General features: G+C 39.4%; 1 protein-coding gene across 4 annotated transcripts in view; it reads left to right on the top strand.

The window, feature by feature from the left end:
- The window catches only part of sorbs2a (sorbin and SH3 domain containing 2a), a 46,183-nt gene that overhangs the window by 28,091 nt on the left and 4,291 nt on the right, over nt 1–13,801 (top strand). Inside the window, exons 13-24 of one of the 4 annotated variants that reach the window (XM_043242992.1) lie at nt 2,244–2,327; nt 4,002–4,058; nt 5,506–5,552; nt 6,086–6,261; nt 6,593–8,281; nt 9,147–9,208; nt 9,473–9,519; nt 10,015–10,129; nt 10,229–10,357; nt 10,439–10,609; nt 10,701–11,543; nt 12,457–13,254. In XM_043242992.1, the coding sequence (XP_043098927.1) occupies nt 2,244–2,327; nt 4,002–4,058; nt 5,506–5,552; nt 6,086–6,261; nt 6,593–8,281; nt 9,147–9,208; nt 9,473–9,519; nt 10,015–10,129; nt 10,229–10,357; nt 10,439–10,609; nt 10,701–11,543; nt 12,457–13,254 (4,218 nt within the window). Of the gene's footprint in view, nt 1–2,243; nt 2,328–4,001; nt 4,059–5,505; nt 5,553–6,085; nt 6,262–6,592; nt 8,282–9,146; nt 9,209–9,421; nt 9,520–10,014; nt 10,130–10,228; nt 10,358–10,438; nt 10,610–10,700; nt 11,544–12,456; nt 13,255–13,801 lie in introns of all 4 variants that reach the window. The other 3 variants (XM_043243002.1, XM_043243012.1, XM_043243020.1) reach the window with 3 other exon arrangements.

Below are 13,801 nucleotides of genomic sequence, written 5' to 3'. Positions count from 1 at the left end.
AGATTAGACCTTGTCCTGGATTAATTGCTCTGTCAGCAGAGACTTGCCTTTTGAAAATGTTTAGCTCTATGTAAAGCCAAATCTGTGTCCCAGAAACTGTATAAAGTTTTGAAGAAGTAGCACACCAAAAACTATTTACTCAAGCTCATGTTGTTCCAGACCTGATTTTCTTTTTTACAAACATGTACAATTAAATATGAGGTTATGATGTTACCGGTTCTCACATATTTCTTATTGATGTCATTCATATCCAGGATGTTCAGAATAAAGTGTGGTCTGTTTCTCAGACAAAGCTATAATTTGTACTCAAAACAGTGTCTTATACAGGCAAAAGCTAATTCTTATTTATTTATTTTTTATTTTTTGTAAACTATTTTAAACCATGCAAAAGTATGGGTATTTATTTTTTTATATTCAGCAACTTTTCAACACTAATAATTCTAAATAGAAAATTTGATTTCTGTTTGATCATATGACAGTGAATACTGCAGTAATGTCTGCTTTGACATCACAGGAATAAATTGCAGTTTAAAAAAACAACAACTTTATATCGTGGTAATATTTTACAATGCAATTGTTTTAACAAATCGTACTGACCCCAAACTTTTGAATGGCAATTTATGGTTATTACCTGGCCATCCAGTCTTATGAAAACTCTCAATTTCATTGTAGCTTTCATTTTGCTGGCCTAACTTACTACAGTTTACTACAGTGTCAAACTGCCAATTTCCAGCCTGCTGATTGGACATGTTAAAGCTGTGTTTTCTTTCTGTTTCATGGGTCGTTTAACCAAATAATGAACCATCAGCTGCGAGTTTGCTTATCATGAGCAATGCGGTGCTGCAGCAAGCTTCCTTTTCCTTTATATATTAGTTCATGTAGTAGGTAAAATATCGGTAAAGGTTTGCACTAAAAGCAGTCAATTAGAGCCATTGTGCTGTGGTTAGCCTGTTGTATTCACGATGGGGATAAAGCAATACAGTATGTCCCAATCTCCACCTAATAATGTCACATCCTACCGTGTTTGTCTAATAAAGCAAGACAAATGAAATGCCTCAATAGAAAATTTCCCTCAGTGTTTTATGTCTCCTTTGAAAGCAGTTGAACTTTTGTTTTGCAATGCAGATGTAAAATACTGAAAGGATGTCAGACAAAGCGGTGCAGTGGCTCTGTTCAGGGAACAATGAGATAGAAATGTCAGGAGGCTGAATCATTGCACTGCCCTCAGCATAAACACAGTGGATGTGGCAGTAGGAGATGTCCCAGGTGGCATAGTGAGTGGGCAGCTTTCTCAGCGTGTACAGTCATAGCTTGAGGAAGAGAGAAAGAGACTTTAGAGAGAAGAGGGGAAGAAGCACAATATCTCCCCCTTCTGGACAGAGAGACGCAACACATATTAAAGGGATCCTCCATCCAAAAATGAAACTTCTACTCACCCTCATGTGATTTTAGACTTGTATGACTATCTTTCAGCTGCTGAACACCGAAGATATTCTGAAGGGTGATGCTAATCTAACTGTTTCAGTTTCTTTTGAAGTCAGTGGGAAACAAGACAGTTCGGTTAAAGGGTTAGTTCACCAAAAAAAATCTGTCATTAATTGCTCCCCCGTAAGACATCATTCATCTTTAGAACACAATCTGAATTTGAATCAAAATCTGATGAAATCTTAGAGCTTTTTGATGGTTTATAGGTGCCATGCTACATTTCTGTGCCTTGATCGTCCTTGCTGTATATGGAGGGTGAGAGAGCTCTCATAATTCATGAAAAAATCTTAATTTGTGTTCTGAAGATGAACAAAGGTCTGAAGAGTTTGGAATGGCATAAGGGTGAGTAATTAATGACAGAATTGTTGGGTGATCTAACCCTTCAACAAGATTCATTAAAATATCTTCTTTTTTGCATGGAAAGCAAAGTATCTGAAAGAAATGTGGTAACCTAACAATTTAAGTTCCAGTTGATTTTCAGTGGGGTTTTTTTTTACCTTGGAGGTCACTGGAACCTGACCTTTGACTTTTTCAAATATCTTCTTTTATGTTCCAGGTATTGTGTGGGCTTTGTTTTTTTATATTTTGTGTGTGTGAGAGAGTGTTGATGACCCACAACATCATCCTCCTCTGTTCTTTGCTCACCAGTCCTTGCAGCATATTTTGGTTCTCCTAACCCTGATCTCCGTCTCTCTTTTCCCTTCATTGTTTTTCCTCTTTCCTATACCTCTCTTTTTCTATGTCGCTTCTTGCTCCAGATGTTTGATTTAAACCCAGATGACATAGATTTAGAGAATGAGCCTTGGTTTAAATTCTTTTCCGAGTTGGAGTTTGGACGGCCGGTAAGTTGAGTGAGGGTGCTGCAGGCTGGCATGCTCCTTGTCCGGTACACACATGCTGTTGTGTAATGACAAGTTGTGTTTGTGTGTGTGTGTAGTTTTTAAAATTCAAGTTGTGACTTGTTCAGAACTTGGTGTTATTTGCACAATGAAAAAAGCCCAAACATTTAACATCACCACGATAACAATTTCCACGATAACAAAGTAGAGGCACCGGGAACGGCATCAAACACACATATGTCTGATGTTAAATCCCAAGGCTATTAAACGAAATAACCATGCTCTGTTTTCAAAACTTTTCAAAAATCCAACATGATCTGTACTTGTGCTCTCTTCAAAGAATGTCATTGGTTTTTAAACTTTGAGTGTGTAACACTGCGTTTTTTGCTTTGGCTCCGTTTACAGCATCACACAGCTGTTCTTACACGCTTAAAGCTCTTACAGCTGCAGAACCTGTGCAGAAAACACTATTAAGTCAAGTTTAACTATTTTTATAATAAATTAACAGTGGTCCTAAAAAGTATTTGGATACTTAATCCATGCATCCGAGATATAAACATGTAAACAACTTTCAAGGTGAGCATTTTCACAACAAGACGTTCTAACTACTAAAAGTATATAGTATATAGAACTTTCTGGATGTCAAATTATTTGAGCATGTATTCGACTAGACTACTACTGCCAAATATTAATGCTTGGGTGATTTAAAAAATAATAGTTCACTTACAAATCGCTCAAATTAATGAGCATTATTATAATCATTTACTTTTTGTGTATAGATTTGAAGTATTACTTTTGATGGAGATGCACCAAAGCTACATTTATTTGATAAATGATACAGTCAAAACAGTAATATTATTTTTAATGTCATTAAACTTACATTTTTATTTTATTTTTGTGATGGCAAAGCTGAATCTTCAGCAGCCATTACTTCAGCCTTCAGGTCAAAATAACTTAAATAGTAAACTTTTGAAACATAAATATTGTCACTAATGAAAATGTTATTATTTCTTTTTTAAAACCTCAAAAAAACCAAGTATAAGTGATTCAAGAAAACGCAGTGAAGACATTTCCTGCTTCCTTTTGCATTCAACATTGCATTATCAGCAATTAGCATTGTGTGCCATATTAACGTATATCTATCAAAATCATATTGACTTTTGTTGCCAGTTTCCCCTAAATGACATCAGATGACTAAGAGGAATCTAATTTGTTCGAAGTTCGAAATTCTCATTTTATTTGATCTAATGCAATAAAATGAATAAGTATTTTGTAGGCCACTGTATGTTCATGAATGAGATATCTCTGCACAGTTCCTCCAGCTCTTATAAACACACACTTCCTGGCTTGTTTATCGAGTTTGCTGCTACCGTGTGTAAACAAGCAAATGGTGTGTGAAAGCTTTATGTAGTTTCATCGCTGTGTGTGTTATATGTGTGTGTGTAAGGTAGGTGAAGCATGTCTGGGCACTTGTGTAGTGGATTTCTTTCAGCACACTGTGGTTCACTAGCATTCACCCTTCGTTTGTCTGTGCACTGTGTGTGATCTGTTTCTCCATGCCCTAACGTTGTCACTCTCTCCACATGTGTCTTTATACCATGATGCACCTGCTTCTCCACCTCATCTTCACCTCTTCACCTCTGTGCTGTTCGTTCGTTTGGGTGCTGGTGCGTTCAGCCTCCAAAAAAGAGGTTGGATTATAATCCTGACTACTCCACACATGCTGTGGCACAGGTAAATCTACCTTCCTGTCCTGTCCGTCCATCCGTCTTTGTTTGCCATATATCTTCACCTTTCTCTTTTCCTTTTTCTCCTGCCCCATTATTTATTTACCAGAGAGCAAATGAAAAAGAAATGAGCCACATACTGAAAACAGTGTTTGTTGTTGTTTTGCTTGTTGGAGTACACTGTACTTGCACTTTTTTTATGTAGTTGTAAATAAATCATTGCTAAAACACTGAAACAAGATTAGTGGAGTATTTTTAACAAGAAAATGCAATTCATGTTTATGTTTATTCATGTTTAATTGAGCATGTTGGTATTTCTTGTTAAATTTACTAGCAATTTATGAGGGAAAATTGTTTCTACACCTTCTTTTCTGTGTGCTTTACAAGAAGATACTGTATAAGGTTTCTGTTTTTTTGTAGCTGTTACCTGTTTTAGAAAGTTGAGACGCTCAGAATAAATATACACTCAGTGTAAACTATGTAAACTCTATTTTTATTTAAACAAATGCAAAACAAAATGCTAAACAATTAGCTGACATTTTTATTTGAGCTTTCCTGAAGTGACACTGAAAAATAAATATGGAACACCCAGCAATACCCTTTCATAACATCTTTTTTTTAAATCAGATTGTTCTTTTGTATATTTTATCTTGCTGTCATATTCACTTCATCTGCTATTTATCTTTTTTTATCTTAAAGGGACAGTTCATCCAAATATTAAAATGCGTTCATCATTTTCTCACCCTCATGTCGTTCCAAACCTGTATGACTTGATCTTTCTAGCAAAAAACACAAATTTTCAGACGAATGAATGTGATTATGTTTGTGTTGTTGTTTTTTTAACTACTGTAAGTTTGTTATTTTAAAATATGTTGTTTAAGAAGAGCCACGTGTTCACAAATACTACTGAAATCCATTCTCTTCTGTTCCTATGGATTGGCTTTTTATTGATCTTCTTATTTGACCCAGGATCATCATCTGTGTTTAAAAATGCCCTGCCGTCAGTGATTGCTTTCCTTTCTTTGCTTTGATCCAAGTCGCACGGATAAGCCAGAATGAACACCAGAGACTGCTGTATTGTGCTCAGATTTGTTCAAATTTACCCCAGGCTGTGTCAAAGGAAAGGAGGCGTGGCGATCTTGGACAACATAATAGACAGGGCTTTCTGTGACCTGCTGCCACGTGCAGCCTTTCTGGATCTGTACTGTTTTGTTCTCTGGCTTTTGTTGGGCTCCGCTTACCGCGGGGCCCTGGTCCTTTTTTATTCTCACAGGAGGTCAAAGTTCATTTTCATAGTCCTTCAAGGTGGGATTGAGAGATGTGGAACCCTCGTCGGTCACGGCTGTCTTTGCGCATGCGGGGGGAAGGTTTTGATTGTAGCGCAGCACGGGAGTGTTACACTTCTTTGTTCCCATGGATCTCACTCTTCTCTTTTGTTGTCTGCTCTCTTTCAGTCATCTCTCTATCTCTCACCTTCTGAACGACCTGACGGGACTTCAAGGTAAGCTTCCCTTTCATTCTTTTATTAGCTCTTTAATTTCTCATAGAGATGCCTATTGGATATCCATTGGAGGACAGAACCTGAGCATCCTCACTCTAATTTTATTTCCTCAGGTCTTAAAAGCTATGCCAAGTTTTTTTTTTCACTGTGTATATGTTTCAATATGAATTTTCCAACCCATGCTGTGGTGTGTATTTGAATATGAATTGTTTGTACTCCCTACAGATCATCTCTAGCACAAAAACAACTGCTGTTCATATGGGATATATAGAGTACAGAATGAGTTTAGACTGTCATTGTCAATATAAGTAAAAAAGTATATTGTCCACTGGCTGTTTTTATTTCCCAAAATGGCATAAATAGCTTGCTCATTTGTATTATACTTTATTTTTTACATAAACATTAAAATTATACAGTTATACTTAATTATGTATTTTAGAGCTTAATTTGTTTCTAACAAAGCATAACTCTATACAATTAAAGTCAGTAATAATGTTTTTCATTATTGATCTGGGGTTTTTGTTCATTCTTAGTTCTGCAAGTGACTACAGGAAAAGGCGAAAGTCTGAACCATCTGTCACTCAAGCCAACACAGGAAATGAGCAGAATGCCAGTCAAGTGTTTTCCCGGCCACTCGACTCCAATAAAGCACAGACACTGAAGAAGCCCACCATACGTTCCTCTCCCTCCTCACCATCCAGACCCAAAGGTAATTTCAAACACATTTGTGAACAGAAGGTATTAGACTGTATATCTGTATATTTTGTTGGATTTGTGCCACAAAGTAAAAAAACTGTTCTATCATTAGATCATCACGTTTGTGGTTATACCTGTGTTATACCTTTTGTACAAGATTGTTATTAAGTAAGACTGCATATTCTCCTCTTTCTATTCTAATGATTCTGACACATTTTCGCTAACTGTCAATTTTACTGACAACTATTTTCTCTCGCTTTGTCATTTTCTGTCAACTGAGCTCACTAACCAGCTTTCCCGTCTCTTCTTTGTCATGCTGCATTGGATGTTATTTTAATTCACAGCTGGAGACGTTAGTGAGTCACTCTCCTCCTGTATGAGCTCTCCAGGTATGGAGCGCCCTTCCTCTCGTCTCTCCTCAGACTCCCTCACTATCTCCACACCAACCTGGCGTGGCTCCAAGCGCTCCATCTGCTTCAAGAACGGTTGGCAGACAAGCAGACATGAAGCCACGGAGACATGGAGTAGCATTGACGATGAATCTGTCATGACTCCTTCATCACCACGGCTCAAATCACGCAGCTGTGATGATTTGTTGTCTGACGGACATGGTGCTAGTAATGACGGGAGAGCGTCCACTTCCGTGACTACCACTCGCTCTGAAAGTGCAGGTTCATTGATTGATGAAGATGCTCCACAGAAGCCTCAAGTAAAAAGTCTTACCTCATCTCCCAGGGGGCGCCGACATCACCGGCGTAAAATGCCACACGATGCTCCAGGTTTCCTTCAGCTCTACAAGAAAATGCATCACATAGACCGTGAGCAGCTATTGCCCTCAGAGGTGATTCGTTCTGTACGTGCACGAATCCTTGAGCTGGAACGCCTACAGCAACAGCAGAGGCATAACCTCCATGGTTGGGCACCTTTCGGTAACGAGGTACCGCGACACATGGTCCCAAACCGTATATCGGAATATGAACAGCTCATCCAGAAATCCAAGTCAATGCCAGACCTTGGTGATGAAAATGCCCCATCAGGCACCACCACACCAGGGTCCTCGAGGGCCAGCAGTTGTCCCAAGCGACGCTTTTCTGTAGAATCACTTTTGGAGGAGGAGGATCCTCCAGAAAGGACTCGAAGTCCCCCTGAGGGACAGCCAAGACCGGGACCAGACAGCAGTAGCCTGGTCCCAGTGCATGGGAAGAACCAGAGACAGCATCAAGACTACTCCGACAGTGAGCAGGACGCCTGTGCCTCCGAAATGAGTGACATCCACATAGAAGGGTCTTCACTGTGCAGCGAAAGCGACCTGGATCATTGCTCACTTACCTCATCGGAAAGCTTCTTTGGATCTGGGCAGCATCACCATCATGGACATCACCATCATCATGGACACAGATACCACCGCCACCAACATCTCCACCAGAGTGTGGGTCAGAGTCAAGGTTACCAACACCGTCACCTCATCAGCTCCTGTAAGGGTCGCTGTCCAGCATCCTATACGAGGTTCACCACAATGCTAAAACACGAGCGACAACAGGAAAGGGCTCGGCAGGAGTCCCACCCTGCCGCTACATCTCCATTAGCCCAGCAGTCACCCAGTGAGTCAGGCCTTTCCAAACTGGCTTTCCTGGTCAGCCCTGTGCCTTTCCGCCGAAAACGAGGCTCCCCACCGACCCAACGGCGACACTGCAGAAGCGGTCGGCCGAAATCCAAAACCGCAATTTATGAGGCTTTAGATGCCGCTTTGCAGGACATTTATGACCACATAAGGGCGGAAAGGGGGCAGGGACCAGCAAGAATGCCAGATGATAGCATATTGCGGCGGTTATTGGAGGAGTTGCTACCAGACGTGCCCAAACGTAGCTCCTCCTTGCGGGCTCAGAGAGGGTCCGGCTCCCCCTCCTCGCCCCATGTCCACCAGCCTTACCATGGAGCTCACCAATGTGCCTCCTACCAGCAGCAACACCACCATACAGACGCCTCCAACAACAACCAGCATAATGCTAATGCTAATGTGCACTGCTATTCAGGTGCAGCTAGTTATCAAGAGATTTCCTTTTTGTTTCATATCATTACTGCAAAATCCTCATGTTTTTTCCTCAAACGTTCCCTACCGAAAACATGCTTTTACTTCTTTTTCACCTAAACAGTATGCTTTATTATCAAGGCACCAAGTGTCCCATTAGGTATTTGGACATAATTATATTATATAATTGCAAAATAGTAAGTATATTCTTACTATTAATGCAATCATATAGCGTATTTCGACTGACTTGAACCACAAAGAAGGAGTCAACTCAGTTTAGACTCAGTTTAGTCAAATCTAAAATATTTTTCAATATTTTTATTTATTTTAGAGTACATTAGCTTATAGTTAGCTTTAATGCTAACACAAAAGCTGAGTTTATGAGTACATGGGAGACTTTATTTCATTCAGTTTATTTGTAACGAAAAAAGTGGAAAAGAAGTATCAGTAATTCATGGTACAATAAATGTCTGCCTGGTACATGCATGATTTTACTGAGCTTAATTTTCCCTTTTGATTTTGTGCCCTTGCCATTGTTTTTTTTTTTGTAGTTTTTTTGCTGATGTATGAAAGATTGTTGTAAAGACACTTATTTGCTTTCATTGTATGTACTGTATTTTGTTTGTACCTTTTTTTAAACACATGACTCTATGATGACTAACACCATTTTCATGTCAAGTGCATGCCTTTTTTATGTCATATTGTGTATATCCAGATCATCCCCTATTTTTTGTTTGACCCTAAATTTGAAATAAATATTTGTATAATTTTAAAATTGTCTCATTTTCCTTTTGACACCAGTGGAATGCATGTGAAATGCACTATGAAATTAATTGTTTTCTTTCTGTTGCCATTTCTCTGTTTCACAGATCAGGGCTCTGATACAGGACGTCTCACACCACAATGCAGAAGACCCACGCCAGAAAGAGAGGTAAAAATGCTGCTTTGCTCATATCTATTTTTACATGAGCTAGTTTTAGAACAATGTTTTAAAACCAGCCGGAAAAATCAAATTTATCAGCGAATAAGTACAAAACGATCTTAAATCGCTATAAATCCCATGACCTTGTAACCTTGATTTTGGTCACGGTTTGTATATGGCTTAGCTGGGAATATGCTGATGGTCTTTTTGCTTGCCTCATAGGTATCCTCTAAGCAGATGACATATCTTATATTGTCTTCTCTCCTCCATCAGAAACAGTCTGCCAGGGCTATTTATGACTTTAAAGCTCAGTCTGCCAAGTGAGTATATATAAAGAAATCTGAACAAACGTCTGTCTGGAGCACGCAAATAACATGCATCTTATTGCATTTGAATTAGCAAAGGGCTGTGTCAGCTTTTTGTTCGTGAAAGTGTGTTTAATTCTACTCTTGTCCATTCTTTTAAACGATTTTTTGTTTTGCATTTTCCTTTGTGCAGTTTTTTTTATCTTGCGCTTCTTGCATACTAACTGCTTTATGTCAAAATGGTCTCTGCATAAGCTATTCAGCTCTGAACTCAGTGTTCTTGCATGAAATGGGCAGCTTGCATGAAAGTCCATGGTTATTTTTCATATTTGCTTGAAATTTGCAGATCACTAAATTCATTGGGTAATATATTATAAAGAAAAAGGTCCCACACATTGTTGTACCTTGCAGATATTTAATAAATAACACTGATTCCAATGACTGAAGAAGAAATGTTCTAATGAAATATTTTTTTCAAAGCTACGTATGCATGCTTATTGCACATTGCAGGGAACTTTCCTTTAAGAAAGGTGATGCTGTCAACATCATCAGACAGATTGACAGTAACTGGTATGAGGGGGAACACAGAGGACGGATTGGGATTTTCCCCATCTCTTATGTCGAGGTAAGTTTTTAGATAACCTATTTTATTAAACTAAAATGCTGACACATGCTTAATCACATTCCCTCTTGCGTTCTCACCATCTCTCATTTTCTCCTTCAGAAGGTGGCGTCTCCAGAGCGGAGGCAGCCTGTCAGGCCTCCTCCTCCGGCTCAGGTTCGAGAGATGGGAGAGGCCATGGCAAGATACAACTTCAATGCTGACACTAATGTGGAGCTTTCTCTTAGAAAGGCTAGTGAAAAGCCCTGCATCGCATCTTTCAGCCCCACAGTGGACTGGATTTTTAAAGCATGCATGTTTTTGCTGTTGTAGGGGGAGCGAGTGATACTTCTAAGGAAGGTGGATCAGAATTGGTATGAAGGAAAGATTCCTGGCTCAAACAAGCAGGGCATTTTCCCAGTGTCCTATGTCGATGTGATCAAGGGCTCTCCTTCCAAGAGCCCCAGTCATCAAGGGGACACTCACACATACAGGGCACATAAGGTAAGTTTTTAACACCGGTTTTGGACCGTCACAAACTCTGTCTTATAAGTTCATAAACCAGTTTCCCTGCTTTCTTTTTCTTTTGCTCAAGCACTATGCAGAGTCCTCCCATTCGCAGAGTTTTGATTCTGCCACTAAGACACACCTTCAAACAGTCACTAGCGAATGGTTGTCTCTCACATTGGGTGTCTGCACCAATTACCCATCTTCCTGTGGCAGTCCAATCCCACCCACTCCTCCTCCATTACCCAGAAATCTACACTACACTGACCCCCAGTCCCCTGCTCCACTTGTGCGAAAGTTCACCCCCACACAAAACCGTTTTTCAAAATGCTCCACTTTACCTAACCAAGGAACAATCACTTCAGAGTCCTCAAATATTTCGCTTTATTCCAATGAACGTCTCTACAGAGATAAACTGACAGCTATAGATGTTGAACCAGAAACATTTGGTTTACCAGTCAAACAGATCACAGACCGTAATCAAGCTCTGTTAAGAATGGAAAGAAAGGCAGGTGATGGTAAAACGTTTTTAGGAGATATGGAGCAAAGCTTGAGCTATGACCCCTCCAGGCTAATAAATGAACCTGATCCATATGGCGAACTTATGTCAATGTTCCTGAAAAATCAACTGTATAATGAACTTGAAGTACGATTGGCCAATCGATCAAAAAACACTGCTCATCGAGAAGCATTACTTGATAAGCCACTGTCCAGCAGTGCAAGCCACAAATCAGAAAATATACTGGATAAACCTCATGATATCTATGAGAAAAATGCTGAGGAGCTGCTGTCAGTCATTTTGAATGAGAAAACAGAGATTTGCAGTCCAGTAGGTGCTATAAAATGGGAGGAACTTCATGAGTTGTATATAAGGGAAGAGGATGATGAAGCAAACAACAGATCAGACGTGGAGACTATTACGAAAAAAGAGGTAGAACATGCAGTGTGACAAAAGCATGATAGTCTGGTTGTGTGAAAACTCTTAGAACCGAAAGTTTTAAACTGTGAAAACTGAAAAATAAATAAATAAATAAATAAATATGCGAATATTATTTGCATGTTTATTGACTAAATTAAAGGGGCCATATTAAAAAAAAATTTCTTTGAATTCCATGTAAGCCCACTCCGTGGTTTTAACATTTGGTTATATTATAAGCATATTCTGCAGTTATTGTTGTGTGCTGATTTAAATGCCTAAGCTTTAAAGACGAATTCTTACTGGCTGATTAAGAAAATGATCTTATTCAGCCAGTTAGTTCTTATCGCTGTGGTGTGGCATTCTGTATTCTTAAAGAATTACAATGAATATTAAAACCTTATTGTTAGCTATTGCCATTGATGTGAACAGACTTGTAAATGACATACGAAACAGTGGTTACTTGTGGAATACAGGTTTTAAGCCTGGTCAAGTATAGCGAAAAAAAAATTGCGAAGAGGTGTCTAGATCACAATTTGGCTTACAAAAGAACAGGGAAAAAGGTCTGCTATTAGGTTAACAGACAATTTACAGATTCATTTTGAGGGCAGTATAGCTTATCTCTCCACTTTTTTATTTATATAGCGCTTTTAACAATACAGATTGTGTCAAAACACTGAACAGTATCAAATAGGAGAATAGAGTGATAGTAATGTATAGTCAGTTTGATGGCTTGGTCATGAGCTCAACATCCTTAACCACGTCTCTCCATCCGCCAGTGTTCTTTCTGAATGAAACGCCTACTTTATGATGCTCTACGATGTGGCCCCTTTAATAGTCTTTGACGCACTGGTTGTGTGTGTATCTTTAACAGTCTAGTTCAAAGTTGTGAAAGATGTAGTTGAACAGCTATCTTTCTCTTTCCCAGGCTGACTCCTCCTCCATCACTCCATCTCTTCCATTTTCCACCATGCCTAATTCCTCCCTTACTCTCTCTTCCTCTGTTTTTATTCCACCACACACTGAATCATCTGCCTCTGCTTTTCACTATTGTCCACCGTCTTCTTCCAAAGCCTCTCCATGTTCTTCTATTCCTTTTGGTTCGTCTCTTTCTTTGGTGCCCTTTTCCTCCTCCATCTTCCAAACCTCAGTTGTTTCTTCTCCTTCAGACTCTCCTCTCCCTCCATTATCTCTCTCCACTCCTCCTCCGTCTCCCCCAAACTCCCCAATCCCTCTTCCTCCTCCTCCTTCATTGACTCTTAATATTCTCACTCCTTTTCCTTCTAATTATCAACCATCTCCTTCTCCACCTCCTTCATTTTCACAACCCCTTGCTCCTTCTGTCCTCCCTCGGCTTTCCTCTCCAACACCCGGTCCCATCGCCTCAAATATCCCTTCTTCCCACTCTCCTTCTCCTCCCTCCTCTACTCATATCTCGCCAATCCCTCCATCTCCACCTTCATCTCCTATTCCTTCTTTGCACCCTCCTCTTTATTCCTCCTGCCAGCCTCTTCTAGCAACTATTCCGGCCTCTCCACCCTCCACTCCCTCTCCTCCTCCATCTTCTTCAGACCTCATCCCATCTCCTCCCAGGTCTCCTCCACTCCTCACCTCTCCTCCTCCCGCCTCTGTGCCTGTAGTCTCCTCTCCTCCATCCATCTCTCCATCCTCTCCATCTATTCCTCCTCTCTCCCCACGTTCACAGCCTCGTTCTCCTAAGATTAAGGTAAAAAGAAGAACAAACCGTGTATTCAGAGCTGCTGTGTGGTGCATGTACTTGTGTCCTGATTTTCAACCTGTAATGTGGTGATATAAAACTTCAAACCTCAGGGAGAAAACAACCAAAGAAAGCTTGTCTTGCAATTTGGTTGTTTGGTAATTTGAAACAGTGACAAGGGTTCTTAGTTGACCAAAATATAAACATTTTATTATTATTTATTTACATATTGTCCCAAACCACTAATAGAAATATTAACCTGCCAAGCTGTTCCTGATGAGAAGAATCAAGCTGGGACATATGAACCACTTTTATGGTGCATTTATGCTGTTTTTCTGTTGCCATGCAAAATATATCAATATAATATCAATTATTTATTTATTTATTTATTTATATATGATATTGGATATTTAATTGTGCATACTGAATATAGATAGAATAGAATATAGATTGCAGAGTTAATGATTGCTTTAGTTATTAGTGTTTTTTATTGTATACTAGTATAACAGTATAAGTTGCAAAACAGTTTATTTTTAAATTAGTTATAACATAGCTT

This window comes from Puntigrus tetrazona, chromosome 1, assembly GCF_018831695.1.
Source record: "Puntigrus tetrazona isolate hp1 chromosome 1, ASM1883169v1, whole genome shotgun sequence".
Classification (NCBI taxonomy): Eukaryota; Metazoa; Chordata; class Actinopteri; order Cypriniformes; family Cyprinidae; genus Puntigrus; species Puntigrus tetrazona.
Note: the sequence above shows the minus strand (reverse complement) of the source record. Positions and strands in the feature narration are given on the sequence as shown.